This window comes from Rhea pennata, chromosome 4 (genome assembly GCF_028389875.1).
Source record: "Rhea pennata isolate bPtePen1 chromosome 4, bPtePen1.pri, whole genome shotgun sequence".
Classification (NCBI taxonomy): Eukaryota; Metazoa; Chordata; class Aves; order Rheiformes; family Rheidae; genus Rhea; species Rhea pennata.
The window spans coordinates 18,446,510-18,469,094 of record NC_084666.1 but is presented as its reverse complement, the minus strand read 5'-3'; the positions used below and the strand labels follow the sequence as shown (position 1 = coordinate 18,469,094).

General features: G+C 37.6%; 1 protein-coding gene across 4 annotated transcripts in view; it reads left to right on the top strand.

Moving 5' to 3' along the window:
• Positions 1-22,585, top strand: part of KCNIP4 (potassium voltage-gated channel interacting protein 4) — a 205,691-nt gene that overhangs the window by 102,104 nt on the left and 81,002 nt on the right. The window contains exon 1 of one of the 4 annotated variants that reach the window (XM_062575388.1): positions 2,918-3,029. The exons of the other annotated variants lie outside the window; for them this stretch is intronic. Coding sequence (XP_062431372.1) covers positions 2,918-3,029 — 112 coding nt within the window. Of the gene's footprint in view, positions 1-2,917; positions 3,030-22,585 lie in introns of those variants that run through there. 4 annotated transcript variants of the gene reach the window in all.

Sequence of the window (22,585 nt, the reverse complement as noted above, 5' to 3'; positions counted from 1 at the left end):
CCCCCCGTACCACAAGAAAATTAAGGCAAAAGCCTTTTTATTAAGGCTTATCACCACCAGGATGGACTGCAGTGCTCAAAATGAAAGCAGGAGTTTAAAGAAAAGAAGATGAGCCAGAACAGTATATGGATTTTATAAGCTGTCAGTCCCTGGTTTTATCATTTCAGGTGAAGGATGGTGTTTTCCTCAGGATCCTGGGGATGGCACTGATGAAATCCCCTCTTCTTTGAACAACTTTTTAAATTTGCTTATAGTGCCAACACAGGCACCCCATAAGTACATGTCACAGAAGTATTTTTTCTGAAATATTGCTCAAAATAGGAAGGGACACATAGAAATTACACTAGACTATGAATTTAGGAAGTTATCAGGATATAAGAAGTTGTCTTTATATAAATGAATCTTAAAATCTCCTTTTTCAAGATTGATTTTATTTTCAAATGCTTTGAGACATTTTTTTTTAATTGAACTGCTCCCAGTTCTTTAAATGACACTCCAGTCTGAATCTATTGCATGATGTATTAAAGGAAGCATTTAATACACTGCTTTCTTTTTCTTTTCATATAATTTAGTTTCTTATCTTTATTGCATTACTTTTCAGAACTGAGACTTAAGAGATTCACCAAGTCTGTCTAAGGTACCCCTAACTAAGAAAATATCAAATGCAAGTGGAGCTATGATGAAAAACAACAGGAAAAGTCTACCCCTTTATTTTTAAATAAGATATTCTTGGAAGTCAGTAATATTAATTAAATTGAATGTTCTCAGATAACTTTTTCCCTTAAAAAAATTCTATCAACCACCTGCAGAACAGGTGGAATTGGCCCCTAAAACTCTATTGATAATCTCCGATCTTTCCAAAAAAACAAAAAGAAAAAAAAAGAGAGAGAGAGAGAGATCCATGTCTCTCTCCGCTTACATGAGGACAGAAAATAAAAAATGTATTAGAGAGGGTAATGCTTGCTGGATGGCTTTCTGCATATGGGCTGGCACCTTCAGGGATCAAATAGAAGGACCTCTGCTCCCAAGAGCAGAGCAGAGGAAAAAGAACTAACATTCATTTTGAAAGCACATTCATTTTAAAACATAAAGTAAAGGTAATGATATACATGGAAGGTGCAAATGTAATATAGTGAATTTTGTCTGATTTATTTTTATTGTTCATTCCTCCTAGACAACTTTTAGCTCTATAGGTTAATAGGAAAAGTAACTGTCATTCATTTTGAGAGCACATATAAATAACAGAACTCATGACATTGTAATGTTAAATACCTGGAGGACTCAAAACAGAGAATATGGTGCTTATATGTTATCTAAATAAAACCTAATATTAACTGAAGTACATGCATGATTTTCCAGTGAATAAAAATCTGCATCTTCTATAGAATGGTCTATAGGGAAAAATCTATAACTCTCATTTGTAATTGCATCTCAATATAGTTAGCCATTTAAGCAAAAACTAAAATAAAGCTGATAGTAAACTGAATATTAAAATTTTCTTCTTTTCCTGGTGGTCCTTAAACAGTAGATTGTTGATTTGTTTTTGTCCTAATCTAAATTTTAATGGCTTTTGGACCAAAAATAAAAGTTTCTGTGCTTCTCAGAAAGTTAGTAAAAAGTGTTTCTAATGGAAAGAGTTAAACCTAAAATTAGTGGTCAGCATCAGAATTGATTTATAAGATTGTTTTTAGTGTTAGATCTTACATTTTTCTTTAATAGTTAGTGTCTAAAATTAGTTTTTCTGAGACTTCCCTTTAATCGTGTGTCTTACACCCCAGTGGACAGGATTTAGGGTTATTGGGATGGGCACAAGAATAAGCATTCAGGCCCAACCTGACAGTAATACAGGTGCTGCATAAATCTGTTTTAGAGCCTGTTCTAGGATGTCCTCTCGCTCTTCGCGTTGGTAAACACAGGCCAGTTAATTTTATACCAGCCGTCCAGTAAGCCAGCCGGGATCACAAGCCTCCCCGCTTTTTCCCCTGGTGCGCAACCTGGGCAGGATCTTCCCAGTCGTTGTTGCAAACGTCTAATGCCCGTTCGCGTGAAGCAGAGTTTGGGGTTCAGCGCTGGCAGGCTCCTGTGCCCGGGCCGGGAAGTTCTGCCCGGGGTCTCGAGCAGTAGCCCGCTATCCCCGGCCTCGGTGCAGGGGGCTTCTCCCTGGCAGCGGTGCGTGCTGCTAGCTGGAGGCACAGCTCCTGCTGATGTGGGTTTCTGTGATTTCATTCTCATTTCCACTCGAGAGTCTAATTAGATTCTGGCGACGCTTAAGGAAAGGAAGAGAGAGTGTTTCTCTAAATGTTATTTTGTCTAATGCAGAGGGCAGTAGCTTTCTGTGAGGCAGCATTTAGCATATGTGAAAACAGATGTCTTTGTAAACTGTCGTCTGCCAAACTTAACAAAAACTGTGCTAAAATGAGCTTGGGCAGGGCTGTGAGGCGAGACTGGCAAAGCCTGGCTCTGGGGGTGTCAGAGCGCTGGGCGCTGACAGCAGAGCTCCTTAGTGCAAGTTTCCAGGGAGCGTTTCTTCTCTGAACTGACACAGCAAAGTCTCCAGGTCTGAAACAGATGTTTTTCCAGCAGCTCTGAGGCAGCTACTTGCTGGATACAATGTCATACCCAGGGGTTAGCGGTCGACCGCAGCAGGCTGAGAGGACTCGCTACTGATGAAGTGAAGTGCTTTGAGAAGCATGAGATGCAGGGCTTTTTTTTTTTTTTTTTTTTTTTTTTTTTTTTTTTCCCTCTCTCTCCCTGATGTTTTGTCTCAGCCAGTGTGGTTAGTGAATTACCACAGCTCAGCACGACGTGGCTTTGCACCAACTGCAACTTTCTTCAGAGCAAAATATTGGTGAAACCCTCTGATTTCCCTCTGATTGCAAGCTGGTGTGAAGCCTGGAATGATTTGCCTGCTGGAAGGATGTTGACTCTAGAGTGGGAGTCGGAGGGACTGCAAACAGTGGGTATTGTTGTGATTATATTTGCATCTCTGAAGCTGCTTCATTTGCTGGGACTGATTGATTTTTCAGAAGGTAAAGTGGTCACTCGCAGTTCGCGCTGTTTGTAGGGGTGGTAGCTGATCTGCTAGAGCAGCCTTAGCTAGCATCAGGGATAAAAGCTGCGAAATGAAAGGCTTGAAAAGTGAAAATAACGTTCAGGCTAAAGATCTTGGTTCATTCCTGCTGCTTTTACATTGTTGTTGTCAAACAGAAGTAGACTCTAGCGTAACATTTGGGGGGTTTTGAAGTGAATTGCCAAGTGTCTGTGAGTGGATATTTATTAGAAAGAATGAAAGCAGTGAACGTACGTGTATCTCTCACTGCCTCTGAAAGCTGTCCATTGCTAGCAAACTTAATACATTGAGTTTATCTTAGTGCAGTTCCCACTTACAGCACACTTTGCTCTTCTGATTTATGATGCAAGTAGAGATTTGTTTTGTATCACTATCTGCGTTTTAAACAACGTTTTCATGGATAAATGCAATGCACTGTTGCTACAGAGTAAGTAATACAGCTACAGTTCTGGACTTAGCCTGCTTGACACCTTTCAAAAAAGACATAGATGTCAGCATTAAATGTGTATTTAAAATATATATAATGAATATATGTTTTAAAATTCCTATTTGCTTGCTCAGACTCATGTCTGCTCTCTACTATATGGGTCATATCATTTCATCTAATCTCAAAGAGGGCTTCACATTAATTTTAATGGCTTTTGTTGTATGTACAAATTGAGTTTTTTCATGTTGTATGAAATAGGCTATTTCAGTCCAGTTGTAAGCAAGATCTCAGACAGTCAACTTTCTAAATTTCCTCCTGTGTAACATTGTAGTAAAGAAAGGCTGTTCACTCACTGAAGCACTGAAGCTCAGCAAAGACTCGGTTTTGTCAGTGTGCTTGTGCATGTGAACCCGAACCAGTCCTTTCTGCGAGGTAACTGCTTACAGCCCGGATCGCCGAGCACTCTGCTTTTCTGAAACATTAACTTCTCGTAGTAGAATTGGATCTTTGATGAATGCAGATTTGCATCATCACCTCGTAAACCTGTGCAACGTGCAGATAAAATGTGGAATTTTTAACACAGTACTTCTATGAAAGTTACTGAACTAGTGAAATAAATCGTCCGTAAAACCGTATGTTGTGAGAATGTGACATTTGCTGTGTTACTAATAATGCATTTGTTATGGAATTGTGAAATTTCTTTTTGAGTTCTAAACAAATAAGTAATTTTTCCCTCATGACATTGTTTGCTTCTTGTTTCTTAATGCTGTGTCTGGATAGGCAGCATTTTAAAACCCATCTTACTAGATATGTGTCAGCTTCAGCTTCATAATACATAGTAACAGATAATTATGAAAAAAAGATAAAATGCAATATTGGTCTTTCTGGAAGATATGCAGTTACCCTCCAATCTTAATTTCTTACAAAATTATATCGTAATTATTTTGTGAGAAAATGTTGTATATAATTTAAAACACATTAAATCATCCTTCAAAAAATCCCACTCGTAAGAATTGTACCAACTTTAATACAAGCAATAGGTTCAAAGTGATACATCAGCTGAAGTATAACTTCTTTATGTTAATACACTCATTAGCACCATGGTATTTCCATACAAAACAATGTAGTAATTTCACTGAAAACTACTTAGCCACACAAAAAACCAGTATCTAAATGTAAACAGATGAAACACTATGAAGTACAGTGGAAATCTGTAAAACATCTCTAGTGTGAATAGTTCTGGTGGCTTGGGAGATTTCTGATTCCCTTGGGGAATGATCCATGCTTAGGCATTGCCAATACAATTAGACAGGAATTCTGCCCAAATGATTACGGAATGCTTTGCAGGATATTCACACCTAATGGTCTGTTGTTCTGTTGAATTGAAGGGCAAGTTTGCTGTTGATTGGCAAGGAGAATCATGTTTGAGCAGCCAGGGTTGATCCTGAAACCCAGATGGGCAACGAGTCCTCCCCATCTTCCAAGAAGCAGAGCGTGAGCCCTACGTACAAAAAGGACACTGCGGCAAACCTGCTGGATCCGTAGTTGGGCTTTCTGAAGCCTCAACGTGTTTCTCTTAGTGTTTCCTCTATATCAATTCGTTTTGAAAATGTCATTGATAGATAGGGCAGCGTGCTTTTTTGACGCTTGCCAGTAGCAGATTCAAATTACAACAAAAGGACAAATTCTTAGCTGGTAACTTGTTATAACTCCACTGATTTTAGTGGGGTTGACGATGTGTTAGGGCAGTTTCTAACAGTAGAGTGATTTGCCCAAGCCCAAACTAATAGTCAGTGGCAGAAATGGGAATAAAACTGAAGTGATTCAGCTCTCTAAAAAAGAATCACAAACTAAGTAAACTGTTTCCATTCTTCCTGTTTACTTTTTCTTTTTTTCCTCGGTTGTGGGCAAAGAGCTGCAGTTTTAATGCTCCTTAATCTATTTGTATTGTGAAACTGAAACAACTTGTTTATTGGTTGTTTTCATAGTCACTTATAGTGGGATATAAAATACCCTAAATCTTGTATTCCAGGCACTTTCAATATTATTTTTAAAAAGAACAAGAAACACCTCAGGACAGTAGTACGCTTGCAGAAAAAATTCTTCTTCACAACTACTGGAAATATTCTAGCCAGTAGACTTCTACTTCCCCATAGATAATCATCTCTGCTGGGAAAAAATCCTTTCAATTGAACAAACGAAAAGATGGGTTGTTCACTGTGCTATCATGGACAGCCATCTTCCTTCATTTTACATAGAAAAAGGACTTTGGTGAAGTCTCAACTGCTGTCCCTCTTCCATGGGAAAGTAGAAAAATCCAGGCAATTTGCTTGGTTGTGTTACAGTGTCCAGCATTTTGCAGGACAGGGAGCCTGATTAAACTTGTGTGCTGGTGTAGCAACTGTGTTTTTCTACTTCCTCCCCCTCCACTTTTCAATAAGCAGGAAAGAGTGGTCAGGTCAGGCAGAACTCGGACTTCCTGGGAGCTGGCAAGCTGTTTCAGTTGTTAAGGACAGAACTGAATCAGTGTCTCTCTTACTAGAAGTGAGTGCGACCCTCCTTTTCCTGTCTTTCCATTACTTTGAAAATAGTTTGGCAATGATTGATATCTTCCCTCTAGCTTCCTTACCTGAAACTTTTGCTGCTGGACAGCTTGCCTCCGAAGATTTCATTTTGTTATTCAGCCGAGATCAGAACTGCAGCAACTGCAAGTTTTTACGTCCCACAAGATCAGAATGGTAAAGTAGCAGCACCAGACTTAGAGGGAATCCATCCATCAGAAACTTGCAGGGGACAAGACTGGCAAAATAAAGGATGTGCTATGCATTTTTGTATGCAGACTATTTGTCATATAGTAGATATATGGGTGGGCTGTGTGAATTTGTGTGAGCAGGCTTGCATACATCAGGGAACTGATTTACACAGTTGGTCCGCTTCCTTCCTTATTTATTAATTATGTTTTGAGGTATAGCACTTCACATAGAACCATTTTTCCTTTGCTTGTGAATATAATTAGCCAACGAATGTTGCAATCTATTCTAAACCCTGCTATTCTCCCTCTTTTCTTTCCACTAATCTCCAGCAGTTTTCAGTGCTCATTATTATCTTTCAAATGTTTATCCAGATATATTTTTCATTTTTAATGTATGAATGCTCCATGAACTCAATCATTGGTTGGTAGGATCCATTGGTCATACTCTATATGTCTTTCTACTCAATGGGTCAGCAGGGCTGAGTAGAACCACTTGATCTTCAGTTTCTCTTACTGTGATGAAGAACTGAGAGTAGTTCATTTAGTTATCAGTAAACCTATTTGAGTATAAAGTCTGCTTTGGGAGTAAATGGAGTAAAAATGAGTGGTACAGGGAAAGACATATTGTTGACAAATAATACTTTTCTCAAAGAACCCCTCAAAAGCAAAGGAGATTTTATGAGCAGTATGTCTCTACATGAGGCTGGTAAAAATTGTGTAAGTCTGAACATTCTCCTACTGGTGCACTAATGGCTGGGCCACAAGTCCAGCTTCCAGCCTCCTATGGTGCTTTCTCTCATAAATCACCTTTGTCAGCCAAGGATGCAATGTAGCATCATTTCATAGCAAACAGAAAGGTAAGAAACATACCAAACAGAAATACATGTCCTCTTGCCTTTTCTCAATGGCTGCATGTAACACTAATTATGGTCCTTCTTCCTGGTATCTGTAAGCTGATCAGTTCACCCATAGTAAAATGTCCACTTTCTACTTTCGTTTTTTCTTCTCCAGAGACGTGTAGAATTATGAGAACTATTTTCTTCTGAGTAATTCCCTATCAAATGCCTCAAATAAAAATCCATTCATGGATGTTGCTATCTCATTGCCAAGTCACAGAATCAAAGTACATAGCAGTGTCATGTTTTCTGTGATGATCAGTGACGCCACCACACCAGAAATGACTACTAATAATTTCTTCAGCATCACATATATTAGCACCTGCCCACATAGATTTTTATTTATTTATTTATTTATTTATTACTGATTGTGGCTAAATGAAAGGTATCAGGTTCGTATATTACCTTGCAAGAAGGGTAACTCTTTTGCGGGTTAACCACTGGATTGCTATTTTAGAGTGTTCTCCCAACTGTCTTTGTAGATCTTGTAAGTAATGTCTGTACTCCTTATGATCAGGACCCATTTTCAATTGTCCAAGCTATTGATTGATTACTGATGATTATTTGCAATAGTATGTTTGTGTATGCTTGTGCTGGGTGCAAGACTGGCTGAAAACGAATAGAACTTCAGACCAACCGTCACACCTATCTCAGAGCTGTTGAGGATGTTCTATTTTCTCTTTGATGTCCCTCAAAAACTAGGCTATTCCAGTCTTGAGAACGTGTTGTTTTGGAAGCATCCTCTTGACTAACATCATCATCATTTTATATAACAAAAGAATAATCCTAACACAGTTATTTTGAAACTGAGGGTTTTGTTTTGTTTTTACTTCAGTGCCTTTCCTACCTGGACCTAATGTGTAGAGATGTAAGATGTAATAGGATGTAGAGATCATACACAAGTAATGTACTTGATAGGCAAGAAGGAGAAAATTTATTCTTTTCATGAGAAAAATACCAAAATCATATACTTCAGCCTAAACATTTGTTTTTATCAAGCTGTACATTAAATAGGAAAAATTACAAAAAGAAAAGTTTTAAGGAAAACCTTATTGTCTTATGGAGATCATTTCATGGATTGTTTCCCGTGGACTTTTTAGTAAAGTCTGTGTGACAATGACAACAATGACAGCACCAGTTTCCCCAGACATTTCTTAAATCCAGACCTTCTGAATCACTGAGGAACAGGTCATTCTGCATACATACTACTCTGAAATCAGAGTTTAGTTATTGGCTGTATGTGGAAAAAGCTATTTAAGATCTTAAAAGCTATGAAGTATAGACTAGGAAGACACCTGTAAGGATAACTTATGTAATCTTCACAAGAAAGTTTCCAGAAGAATCAGACATTATCATTTTCTGAACTACTTAATGCTTTGCTAAACCTTTACTCTCTGGCTTAGGATCCTACAGCACATTTGTGTCCTATTTTTTGGCTACTTCGCTCTCCAAGAACACCTCCCCTAAGTTCTTAGGACCATTTGAACTTCTTGCTTCTTATTCTTGACAGCTTTTCTCCAAGAGAGCTTTCTTAGCACTGATCCTTTTAGCCTGAAGGATTGGCTATTTGCAAGTAGTTAGGGCTCCTTAAATTAATTGCTGCAAATTGAAGTCCCCAAAACCATTGCTGGCCCAAATAATGTGTCATTTGAAAGGTATGGAGGTATCTTCTCCCAGAGTATAGATACCAGCACCTGTAATATAGGTAAATAATAATTATATATGATACATCCAGCAAAGTCTGCATCTAACCAGTTTGGATCACAGACCGTGGATACCAGAAGCTTCCTACAGAACGCCCTGCTTACAGATTCTCCTTCTGCATTCTGCAACTGCTTAAGTTTCAGATTGCTTTTAAAATGTAGTTTCATGTAAAGTAATTAATTTTAAGATGACAGAGACTTGCTATTTGCTAAAGTACACTCCTGAAAAATGGCCACACTTGGTTAGCTGGCTGTAAGTGAGTGAAAAGCATTGCTAATCACTAATGTATTTCTATGCCAAAGGGTCTCAAAGGCTTTATTGTTAGAATATTGTGTATGCAAAGTCATAAGAATTGAAGAGACAATGTTTCTAAGCTAACGTGGCTAAAGTAATATTACAGAGCTACATTAAAAATGTGCAATGACAGAATGAATAGGAAAAAAAAATCCCTGATATTGCATTGATGTAGAAATAATGTGGTCACCTCTGATCTCTTGACTTCTTAAATTATCTGTTCCATGTTTGACATAGTTTTCCACCAGAATTACTTGACCTTTGATAGTAATGAGAACACAGGAGCTGCTCAGTGAATTTCATAGTGATTTGTGCCTGGACTATGTGCAGACCTATATGAAACATCGAGATTTACAAAGTGGCTGAATCTGTTCCATGTAGTGAGAAAATAATAACATAATTTAAAGCTATTATGCTGTAATTTCATTCTAATATGGATTTTAGCTCATAATAAAAATTCTCATGTAATTATCTTTGATAAAAATTTCAAAAGCAGCCATAAAGCTGGCTCTGCAGTCTCCTCTGGATAGTTAGTGCTGTGTAACTGCTCTGTATTACTGGAACAGCATAAAGAACCACAGATCGGACTGTTCAATTTGTAGAAATGTTATATGCACTTCTGAAAGCTGTAGCCTGTGAATTTTCAGAACTACCGTAACTTTAGAGTTGGTGTGTGTATGTATGCATATATGCACAGTTCCTGAGAGAGAAATAATCTGAAACCAAGACTTTGTTTAACAGCTTTTAATACTAAAGTAACTTTTAATGGCTATGGTATCCCGTGGGGTCAACTGTATAATGGGAAGTCTGGCAAGTTCTTAGATGATATAGGTACAAGAATATGACTTTCAATATTAAAAACAAAAGAAAATTTCAGTTACTAGTCAAATTATTATTTTTCTGTAAAATATGATACTACTGAAAAGCCTGTGTTTCCTTAGTAAAATGGAAGGCTGTTGGGCAGATTGGTTCTCCATTTTAGATTTGCTTTTAAATGAATGGATTCCATATGTGCATTTGCCTGATTTTTGGATGCTTACATAGGTAAACAGACCTTGAATATTTATGATAGGCATCTGTCCATATTTTAGATGCAATTAATTTTCAGCCTTCCATTACACACTTAAGAAAGAATATGCGATGTCATATGAAACAAATCATGGTTCAGCAGCAGGATTTTTAAGGTTAGACGGAATGATATTGACTGAAGTCTCCCGAAATGAGTCAAGATAAGATGAAGTGCAACAGTTCAGTGACTGATTGATAAGGCTCCCCAAGGTGATGTGTCCCTTGCAGATAAAACTGCCAGATTTGGAGAGGAGAGGGTGAAGTTAAAGGCAGGCTAAAAGGGGTGGTTGAGAAGTAGAGGGGGAAGATGGTCTATTTTTGTCAGTGATCTATTACCAAGATAATAAGTAGTGAGGCAAGGAAGGCCGCAAAAGAAAAAAAAAATATCCCATCTGTCATAAAACATGAAAGCATGTACTCCTGTGTAAGGAAGCATGAGAGCAAATGAAGCATTCCGTGGTGGAAAAAAAAAGCATTTTATTGCCCTGTGATCTGATGGGAAACACCTTACTAGGTTGTGACTCTCAAGACATCCACAGTGGCAGAAGGACTGGTTCAGCCTGACTAAACATGAAAAATGTTGCCATTATGTTTAACCTAGGTACTAGCAGTTTAATTTCTATCGTATTTTGTACTGTAAATTCTTTAGATTGATGCTTCTCTCAGTAAGGGATGGTGTTCTAGATTCTATGCATCATCGTGAAATCTTAGCTAAGCCGGATTGGTTAGGTCAGCATTTATCTTGGAAAGTTACATTTCTGCAGCGATAATCGGAATTCCTTCATCTGAGGTGGCAGCGAAAGAACGTGCAGCCTGATGGGAAAGGCCATTCGTTTGCCAGCGAGTCGACCTTTGGAGGAGAGGGAGAGCAGTGGCAGTGTTCGTGCCGATACAGCTGCTGCTGGATCTTTCACAGCAGCACTGATTAGTATCCTGTGGCCATTGGATAGCTTGCATTCAGCCTCTCCCTACATCTCTTGTTTGTAAGGCACGTCATTATTTCTCTATCACATGGGTACCAAATATCTGTAATTGTCTAGAGTTAGGCAATTAGGAGAATCATGATGAGATAGTAAGAAAGCTGGGTTGGCATTTGGGAAACCTCCTAGCAGCTCCCTTTCTTTGTGGCCTTGGGCAATCCTCTAGACGATGGTGTAGAGTGTACTGCTTAACTCCAGGCTTCTTGTGAGGATAAGCGAATTAAAGGTTGCTTGAGATGCTATAGTGTAGGAGTACCAAGAGAAGCACATCAATAGATTTTTTTTTTTTTTTTAATCATGCTGTCAAAAGTGGGAGCCCATGTTTGAAACCTCTTTGTGGTGAGAGATAGAGTTACAAATAGCTTCAATTTGCTGAGATTATTTACTCGAAACAGGCACTCTGAATACAACCAGAAATACAATCAGCCATCAGTCAATATCCAAGACTCTCTTCACTGTAAACACTGTCTATTTGCTTGTTGAGAAGGCAGGTGGTATCACCTCAGATTCTAACAAAAAGCTGTTATAAAGTAAAGTACAATAAGATTTTTACTGTAAGATAGTCAGCATGCTCTGTTGTATTTCTATGTACTTTCTTCAGCTATAAATGCTTCATATTACATATTCTTTTCAGACATTTACAGACCTTGTTTGTTACAAGCAATGTATCCATATTTTAACTCTCTCTCTATATATGAATACAGTCATTTATGAGATATATAGCATATATAGTATGTATATGGACATATGTAATTAAATATGTGGCAAATAATTCTGGAAAGTTTTCATTTTATAGTGTCATAAAAGCAATATATAGATCTGCAGTATTTGACAGACAGCAAATAAAAATAAAAATTCTTTGCTGATTTTTATTTCCCTTGAACTATTTCAAAATGCAAGCCATGTTTCTTGAACTCTTTCATATGTGAAGTTTTCCAATACAACATATTTTTAATTTGCATACACTTAATTTCAGCAAAAGATAATATGCTGTTATTAGAATCCCATATAAAATATGCATACTATGTTTTCCCAAATGAAGAAAATATAGTTCATTTTAATGTAAACTAGTTAAATAGTTTAAAAATAATAAAGGAAAAAATTTTATAGCATGGCACCATGGATACTCTTCTTTGTTATATTCCTGTAATGACATATTACAAATAAATGTTTCTTTGCTAACTGCAATGAGTAATATTATTTACATTGCTTGGAAAAAAAAAATCTTGTTTCCAGTTATTTTTCCCTTCTCTGGGCATTTTTTCATCCTTGTTACTGAAGTCACTAAATGGAACCTAATCAATTAACACATACTAATCATTTTGAGATTGGATTTAGCCCCTGATCCTTACATAAATCAGAAAACTATAAAGTTCTACTGGCAAACAAATCTAATGCATTGCACTGGGTAGCAGTCCAGCTGATTTCTTCACAGGCTATACATGTCCATCACTTTAGTGTCTCAGCAGGATATTGTGCACCAGGCAGCAGCATTCCAAATATAGCAATTAACACAAAAGTATAGTCTGGTTTTTATAAAAGTGGAGAATCTCAAAGTACTACCAATGAATGAATACTTCATTGTGTACCCATATATTATCATGAATTTTTACTTCTGGGTTTTTTTCCAAAGGAAGATAAGAGTGCTGAAAGTAGGGTTATTAATGGCTTTTATTTAGATCTTTTTTTATCTGTGCCACATTAAACCTGTATTTCATGAACAGATGCTTGAATAGAAAATGTCTGAAAGTCCTAATCAAGGACTCTTAGTACCAAATTCTTGCTTTTATGAATTTTACTATATTGTACAATTTTGTGGTATTTATGTAATCAGAGACTCTAATCACATCCTTTCTATTGGTTATTATTTATCAAATAAGAGAATTTTTACCCAGAGCATTTACAGTCCAAAAACTGTTTCTCTTTGAACCACTTCAGAAGTGGCCCGTGAGCCAGCTGGAGAGTTAGACAGTAGCAAGCCTCCTCCTAATGCTCTGCTTCTGAGAAGGAGTAAATAGCAGCAGATCAACATTAATTGCACCTGATCTTCTCTTCACCCTGCATAATGTTGTAATAGGGGATAGCTGGTGGGAGGGCAAAAGAGGAGATCCAGTGCCTTGATTCTGTATGTAGAGAGGTGGTCAGAGGGGCTCCTGGAGGCTTCTTCCCCCCAGGGAAGGAGGTGGCGGGTGCTGTAAGGCAACGTGCCAGGGTGAAGGCACAAGGAGATGTTCTGCTTGCTGCATGGTGCACACCTGGCCCCATGGTGTTGCAACGGAGGCGTGTCTCAAATGAGATCTCAGAAGCATCACCAATCAATTCATTAAGGGAATTAAACACTTAAAGAACAGCAAAGGATGACTCATAGCAAGCTCTGTTTAGGGCATGATGGTATTAGCAGTCAATGTTAGAAAACTTTGGCAGCAAGGCTTGAAAAGAAGCAAGCGAGTGAAGATTGAAGTATAATTCCAAGGAACTTTTTAGGCTGGAGGCAAGCTTGTGTTGATTTTCTGTCTTCTGTTATAGGTGCATGTTTGAACGCACAGACACAGAACAAAGGCAGCTCTTAGGGAAAAGCACAAAACTAAATTGTTTGGGGTTTTCTACTGATGCCGTTTTCCCAAAGAAGTATCTTTATTCTGGTAAAGATGCTCTGATTTTTAGAACAGCCGAACTACAAGAATCATTGCAGATTTCAGGAGAAGCTTTTCTGAAAATCAGGCCACCTTGATTCAAATTTCTCGATGTTGATCTGTGGGACCCAGTCTAGTCACCTGAAAATGTAGTTTAAGCACTGATATTTCTTCACATAATATTTATACTCAGCAGTAAGCTTTGTTCTTTTGTTGATGGTTTTGGATTTTTTAAGTTGGGGTAAACAACCAATTTCTTCAGTGAGATGAATCGGAGCGGCTCTGTTGTACGCCCTGGTAGTTAATTTATCTAGGCTTTAGCAGATTGGTGAGGAGTGTTGTGGACTCAGATGGTCATGAAGCTGCCAGGAAAGTGCATTAAACTACTTCACGCTGAGAAAGCAGTTTTTATAGCTTTGTTTTTTGAATAATCCCTCTCATTTTTATTTTGATAAAAGCAGTCTTACCTTGCAGGTACAAAGACACGTTATGTAGCACTAAATGATTCACAGTGTGTTATTACTGTGCTACTTTGCAGCTGTGGTTGCACACTTCTGAGGAACAAACGTATGTAAAAAAAAGCTTTATTATTTTAATCCTGTTAAATAGAATTCATTAATTAAAATGATTAAAAATGATTAGGAGAGCCTAATTCTAAAAAATGAATGAAAAAAAATGTTGTCTCTACTTGGATATTTTAAAAGATAAGTAATATCATTCATATTTTCTATTGTTTTCAGTGTGGTCTAGCAAAATATTTCTCTCTGTTGTACCTTAGTTCATAAAGATTTTTTTGAGAGGATTTTTGCTATGAGCTCTTCTGATTGATCATGAAAAGGAAGGAGGAAAACTAGCTTGATAATTAGATTATTTTCCTTTAGCAGTTGTGGAGACTAAAGCTTAAAAAGTAAACTTCTCACAAAACTGAAATTCAGGAATCTCAGGGGTCGTGAACTAGAAGAATATGGTAAAGTTTCATTTGATTTAATCTTTTCTGATTGTATTACTTAATATCTACTTTAATATTTAATAAATGTTTTGCCTTTAAATAGAATTTTTCATTCAAGAATTTTTAAAAAATGCAAAAAAGTGCCAAAAAATAGTATTAACAGAAATGAAAGGCATTCATTTCAAGTCTCTATATTCCTTCAGTATAAATTAATCCTGCTGTCATCATAAGTAATGGCAATTTTCATGATTAGATCATGGAAAGTTAAGATTTGTGTTATATAAATAGTGAAAAGCAGTCAGAAGTACCAAGCTCACTCTTTAAACTGGGCTTCCAGAAGAACTCTGGAACAGGCAGTTCCTGATGGACAGTAGTTATGTGGCAACTCACCTCTTCTGAAATTTTAGCCTGTATCTATCTGCAAAATAGAAATTACCAGGTGGAAAGCTCTTTTTAAAAATAATTATATTAAACTTGTACAGAAAGAGAGACACAAAGGCCTGTTGAAGACCTCAGAGTAAGTCCTGAGTGGGACTTCTCTACTTTACTTCCTTCTAGGGAGACCTGGATTAGACTCAGATTTTTCACACAGCTGGATATGCATATGACTCCTCTCATGTGGGTTTTTTTTTGTCCCAGTCCTGAAACATTGCTCTAAAATGACAACAGAGAGCAACCTGGGTAATTTATATGTATAGTAGTTTCATGATAATTAAAATGAGTTGCTGGCTAGTGTGCTCTGGGGAAATCATTAATTTTCCTTGAATTCCCATAGCTTTAAATGTAAATGTCTATCAAGTATATGAAATAAATGAGGTAACTTGATATTTTTAACAGAGTAAAGACGGCATATTGTATGAATAATGAAGAATGCAAATGTACTGCATATTTATTTTCTGTGCACTCTGATTATGGTCTTTCAGTAGATATTGGGGCCTTCTAAGATCTTCTGTAGATTTTTTTTTTTTTTTGCTTTAGTTGTAAATGTGTCTTCCTCCTAAAAATGCCAGTTTGTGTTCACAGTTTTAGCTAGCAGTCAGATGTTGAAGCTTGTTTTGTGGAAGAAAAACAAGCACTAGATGCCTAGTATATTCCATTTAATGTCTGTCAGCTCTTCAGGGGTTTGGAAGCAATCAAGTGTTTCTCATTCAACAGCAGGATAGAAGATAGAAAGTATCTCTGCAATTACTATTGTAAAATCAGAATTGAAAGCTTAGGTACTTTTTTTCTTCAGTCACTATGGTGTCACCTTACTACTCTCAGAAAAGCTATTTCTATGGAAGAGCGGAGGACAGGAATAATCTCTAAGCAGTGTATTGGTACCTTATTTGTTATCTTCTTCTGTGTAAAGTAACACATTAAAGGCCAAGTTTTTATCCTAAATTTAGAATTAAAAAATAATTTCAAAAAATCAGGTTTCTTTGATGTCATGGTAGCAGATAGTGTTTTAATTTAATTAGCAAAATAATCAAGGTTTTCTGAAGCAAATACATTTTTTAATTTGTTTCCTTACTCTCCTCAAAGTAGTAGAATATTAAAATTAAATAATAAAATTGAATTCACAGGTTTGTGACCTATAACTGTCTCTGGAAGGGACAAATTCATGAAAACTTCTAAAGAGGAGTTAATTGAAGTGAATCTCGTTTCAGGTGATTAAGTTTGTATGCTAAAGTGCTGGATTATAAAGATGTAAAGGTGTGGTGTGAAATGAAAGTGTAAAACGCACTAAAGGAGGAAAGAAATTTTCAGTAAGTGCATGTGTGCCAAAGGCACTGCAGACTGCCCCCAAGCTATTGAATATTGGTTTCTACAACTAATGCAGTTCAGCCCGTAGCTATCCAGTCCTATATTTTATGACTATACATACTGTACCGTAACAGTCTATTTAAAATGTAGAAGGAAGGCTACAAAGATGGGAAGTCGAGTTGAAGAAATTAGAAGATTGCCTATATACGTTTTCAGTAGTGATTTATGCTGTTGTTATATGGCAAAATAAAGAATAAGAACAGCTTTCCAGAGCATGGATGCTCTAAGTACTGTAAACGCTAGCCTGGAGGAGGATACTTTGCCAGCACAATATTTGCCCACAAATTCCTGAAACACCACTGGGGACTAATTAAAAGTATCACATAAAAAGGAGTAAAAACCTGTGACTTATTATTAATCTCCAGTACTAAGCGGATTTAACTAATTGAAGAATAAAGGTCATTGTCAAAGCTAACTGAAGGGGTACAACTTCCGTCAATATTTATTGAATTAGACTTCTGTGTTCTCTGCGAGCTTTACGTTCTGCAGAGCGCTGCCGTCTCTTCCCGTAGCCGTCACTGACTGAATCGCTGGGCCCGCTGAACGCTGCATCTTACCACGCTTCAGCCTTCGGTCTCATCGCTGGCTCCCTGTGGTGAGGAGCCAAGGACACCACTGAGCAGCGAGCGCGGGGTGTGGAAGCGCCCGGGACGTGCGCAGGGTGTGTAGCTCTGGATGCACACACCTGCCTTTCCTCTCCTGTTCCTGTATGTGTTTAAAATACGTGCAACACTATGTATCACTTCAGCACCAAAGCAAACTTCAGAAAGCACAGACTGTTAGGAATATTATTTACAGTGTAATTGAAATGAATTTTAGGTTAAAAAATATTATTCCTTCTGCAACATTATTTTAAATTAGGTTAATACACCCTGAGGCATCACACAAGTCACATTCAAATGAATGCAGTGAACCATATGCTGTTTTTTTTTCCCCTGAGTAGCAATTTCATTTAAAAGCTATTTTTAACAAGAAATACAATAGTGATAGTTTACAATATGTGTAGCTGTTTGGGGCCTGTCTTGTATTTTCAGGCTGTTCCCATTTCCCTGTGAAGAACTCTTGATGATCGTTGTTGTCATTAAAGTCACCGGGAGTTTAGAGTGCACAGGAAAGGCAGAATATGTCCTTTTTATTGTTACCAGCAAAACAATACCCTTCAGCTAATATGAATAAATTGCTGTTTTTCAAAGCTGTATAAGGTCAGCTTCTACCTGTCTGGTTTCTACAGGGTGAAATTGTTCTCCTGCTGATGTTTGTCTAATAGTTTCTATTAATAATGAAGAACTTTTTTTTGAGGCCCCCAAAAATATTTAAATGTCAAAGGATTTTCAGTCTCTTCCTTTTCAGACTCTTCCACAAATTTGTCCGTTCACCAAATCAAATCCTGAATATGAGACATTTATTGTCATAAAATATGAATGGCCTGTGGGGAGGTTTTTTTGTTGTTTTGGGGGTTTTTTGCTACTGTATCTGTTATGATTGAAAGGCATCTTTGGTTTAAGCAAATCCTTCAGGCGAACCGCTGTGTCACAGCGGCTGACCATTGCAGTAGCTGCGAAGAAACCTACCTTTTGTGGGCAATTCGTTTGTAGAAAAATCCCCTCTTGGCTTCTTCTGCAACCTTTACTCTTTCCTTGGTCACAGGCTAGCAGAGGAAAAACAGCTTAGCAAAGGCAGCTGGTTTTGCTAAGCTCGCACAGCTGGAAAATGGAGGGTGCCCGAGCCGTTGGCCAAGGCCGGCGGGGGAGGGCGTCGTCGCGGGGGAGCGCTGAGGGAGCGAACGCTGCCCGCTGCAGGTTCCCCTTGGCAGCGGCGTCCTGACCCGCAGCCGTCCCGGAGCAGGGTCTACAAACAGCAACGCTGGTGGACGGGCTCTTGTCCCGGAGCGCTTGCTTGCTTTCGTACCGGCTGGTGGCACGCCGCGCCAGAGCCGGGCCCTGGGGGGTGTTCGGCTGGGCCCACCTCTGGGTGAGGATCTCTCCTCCGCGGTGGGAAGGTGGCATCGCGGCTCCCAGGGGCTCGGCGGCATAGGAAACTCTTGTGCGCGTCCTGACGGCAGGCAGCTCGTCTGACAGCTCGTTCTTTCTCCATCGTGTTCTCAAAATGCAGCTGAATTAACATTAATATTTTCCAAATTGCCTGCGAACTTTCTAAAACGAGGCCTGAAGATGAAACATAAGTGTGAGTGCCAGATGCCACCAAATGCAGCATTTCAAGGCGATATAAAATAATTCCCATTTCAGAGTACTGGAGAACTAAACCTTATCATAGTCTGAAATATGTGTAGAGACAAAAAAGAAATACTAAGACCACCTAGCAAAAACTTTTCTGGGATTAGTTTTTTTTTGGATCTCTTATGTTATTATAGATTTCACAGGAGTAAATTCTTGTGCTGTTTTGTCTGCAGTGGTCTTCCAAAACTGAATAATTGTTGTACTTCACTACTATTTTGTAAAAATTAATTGCGTGTTGCATGCAGTAAAAATACATTCCATGAAACTTAAAATACGTGGATAGTAGAGGGTAGCACTTGTGATGCTCTTTGCAACAGCATTAAGCAAGAGCATGAAATTTAGCTTTTTGAGGGAATTTGTTTACAACAGGCTGTTCTGTCAGACTATTCTGCAAGGCTCTGAAAACTTCTATATGGCATAGCTATAATAATAGTAGATTTGTATTCCCTGGGCTTCACCAGTAGAACTCTTCATCTGCTAGCAATTGAAAGATACCATGCATTCAGTCTATACTAGTCCAAATGCTAGGGAAAAGTTACTCTGTTGTTATATTTATTGCTCTGTTACTGAGTAGTAAAACACATTTATGGTTTTGTTCCTCCAAAGCAAGCTATAAGACTACCCCGTGTTAGTTATTTAGTACAACAAAACCTCCACAAAAAAACACATGATCCTGAAACAGAGGGGAAAAAAAGGCAATCAAATGCTGTCCAAAAAAAAGAATCCAATTTAGATCCCATTTTTAAAAAACTAAAAAACTATTTCTTGCCTTTCCAGGGTTTCTATTAAATGTTTTCTAATCCAGATTGTTTTGCTGTTGATTAGGAGTAGTATTTTCCATGTCTTCTTGTCTTCTGACTTTAGATTCTCAAACTGCTGCTTCAGCCAACCCCACTCTCGTCCCTAGAGCAGCTCTCTCCATCGTGCTGCTGGAACCCATTCCTTATACTCAGTTCAGGTTACCTGTGTGCAGCCTCCTGTTGAGAAAATCTTGTTCATCCTTTGGCTCCTGTGAACAAAAGAAATTTAACTATTAAAATTATCTCAATTTTACTGTTTTTGTGACAGTTCGATTTTTCAAAGATTTATAACTATGACTAGATTTTAGTAGATTCTTAGACGAAGTCTACACAAATTGCAGTCCAAACAGGCAAAAGCACATCAGATTTTAGTTCGGACACCTTTAGCTTTGTAAAATTATAGATAAAACTGAAAATAGGATATCAGAATGGGAATAATAACAACTGGTAATAACTTTGTCATACATAAAAATGCAACCTTTTTCTGCTGCTAGTTATAACAACAATTAAATTGTGTACGTAGGAATACTATCATAAAAAATAATGTTTTGCATTCATTTCTTTCTCATCCATCTCTTATTCTTTATACAACATAGAGGAACAAGCAATGGGTAATACGTGGATTGTTTTCCATTGTTTGTCATAGCACCACTTCCAACTTCCCAATGCACCACAGCCCAAAGTCAATTAGTATCTCAAAAAGACCATGAAGTGTAGTGCATTATGAAAGCATGTATGAATATGTGCTGGTTAAGATTATCTAAGAGTTTGCTGAAACTTTTTCACTTAGTCAGTACTTTATCTTTTATTAAGAAGTGATATAATCTTCTATTTAAGGTCATGTTGGATCTTTTGCTCATTTGAAAAATGAGTGAGGAATGTTGCTGTCCAAAGCACAAATATCCAACTTCATTAAAGTAGATACTGGTGATGGGACGGAAAGAACTATGTTTTCTAATTAGTTTATAAGTGCTTCTCAGGAAAAAAATTTAAGAAAAGTTACAAGACTGTGATTAATATATGTGGTACAAAATTGACAATCTCCATAAATAACTGACATAATTGAATATATTTTACAAGCTATTTTCTTTGAACAAATACAACAAAAAGCAGCAGATTGCAAAGTAATATATTTTACAAGGTCTGTATTGAGAAAGGCCAAAGAAAGTGGATTAATTTAGCAAGAAGCAAATATTCCCTTTAGAATCAGTTTGTGATTTTTTTTTCAGGATAAATGGTGAAAATGCTGGTGTAAATGTGAAAGGGCTGAGAGAAAAAGGAATGTTAACTCTTCTCCTGAAGCATTCTACAATGACATTTTTCAAACTTGGAGGTTACTGTATCTAAAACTGCCAAGGTGAAAGTTGTTTTGACTGCCAGGCTTTCCATTCTTCCTCCAAAGGAAGATTTTATCAGTAATATTTTTCAGTGAGCCGTAGGAAGCTCATCTGTTTGAGAGAGAAATCAGTTACCCTCACTTGGGTCAACCAAACATTGGAATTTTCCTGGAGCCGAAGGCCTAAGCCTAATTTATTGTCAAACTTTAGAGACCATAATAACTGCTTGCACTTAGCCCCCTTGTGATAAATAAATAGGTACTTTCTGCCATGCAGGTTTTCAGTGCTAGTAAATTCTAACTTTTCTGCTCATGAGATTCCTACTTACAGTGAAAATTTGGTACCTTACCTATTTCTAAATATACTTCCTTATATTACAGGAATTAATGTAAATAACAGTTACCGCAATGAATAGGGCTATGCTGTCCTCGCAGCCTTGTGAACTTGGTCTGGTCTAGCAAACAGAGCAAAAACCTGGTATGGTGACAGTGTATGTGGAGGTCACTAAGAAGGTCACATCCAGGTTTGCTGTGGAGAACTGTACAGCCTTGCAAATGCATATCCACCTTCTGCAAACCACTTACCCTTTTCTCATGGTCTACCGTTTCGTAGTCACTATGCTCGACTACTCTTTGCCAGGATTAGATAGAAAGAGTAGTTACAGCGTTTGCTGAACAGGTCCCTTTTGGTTGCTCTAGGCAGAACAAGTGGGAGTTGCACAGCTGTTACGAACCAGAAAGGTGTCAGGCCTGTTATTTTATTCCAGATTATGTTCAGTCATATAACACATGCCGTCTCACTCTGTCTGTTGTTCTCATCTTGCAAACACAAGTTTATAAGTTCATAAAGAATTGTGATATCTGACATATTTGTTGGTGCATACCTGCAAAAATGTGCATTCTTGATTAATGCACAACAAACATCTCTGTTTAAACTTCCTTGGTTAGCTTTTGTTGAAAACCATTATAGGCTTCTTCCATTGTAAGCAGCTTTTTCTTTTTACATGAATTTAGAAGAAGAAAAAAAGTCAGTTGTGCATTTATTCTTAACTGCAGATATCTGCTATGGTTGTACAGACTAGTGTTAAAGGCAGAGAAAGAGTCAGGAAGAGATTAATATGAAGAGATTTCATGTCTGCTGTCTCATGTTTTGTCTTATTGCCTAGTTTCTGGATGCCTTCAGACAGACATTTGAATTGAAACCACAGGAAAACAAACAATAAAATTTTCTGATTATAACAATAATGTGAACTTTTACTTCCAAAGATTTTAGCACTGTCTGTCCTCAAAGCTGGTGCTCGATATTTTCCTGTATAGCGAGTACAATGTTAATAATAACATGCCTCAAATGTGTCTTGGACCCTTTTTTGGGCTTACAGTTGTTCTACTGGTGCCTCTTTCTGAAGAGATTGCTTACAAAGAACTTGGTGCTGCACGGTATTAATCATGTTTCCTCTATCCAACAAAATAATTATATAAATGCCTAAATTGAGAAGTGATTGGTTCTATTAAAGTCTGTGCACTTAAAAATCCATTGAATGAATGATGCTTAAGCTTAGACACATCTAAATCATTTCTTAAAACAGTGTCAGCTATCATGGTCTAGTCTGTGGTTAGCTGTTATAGTTAATTT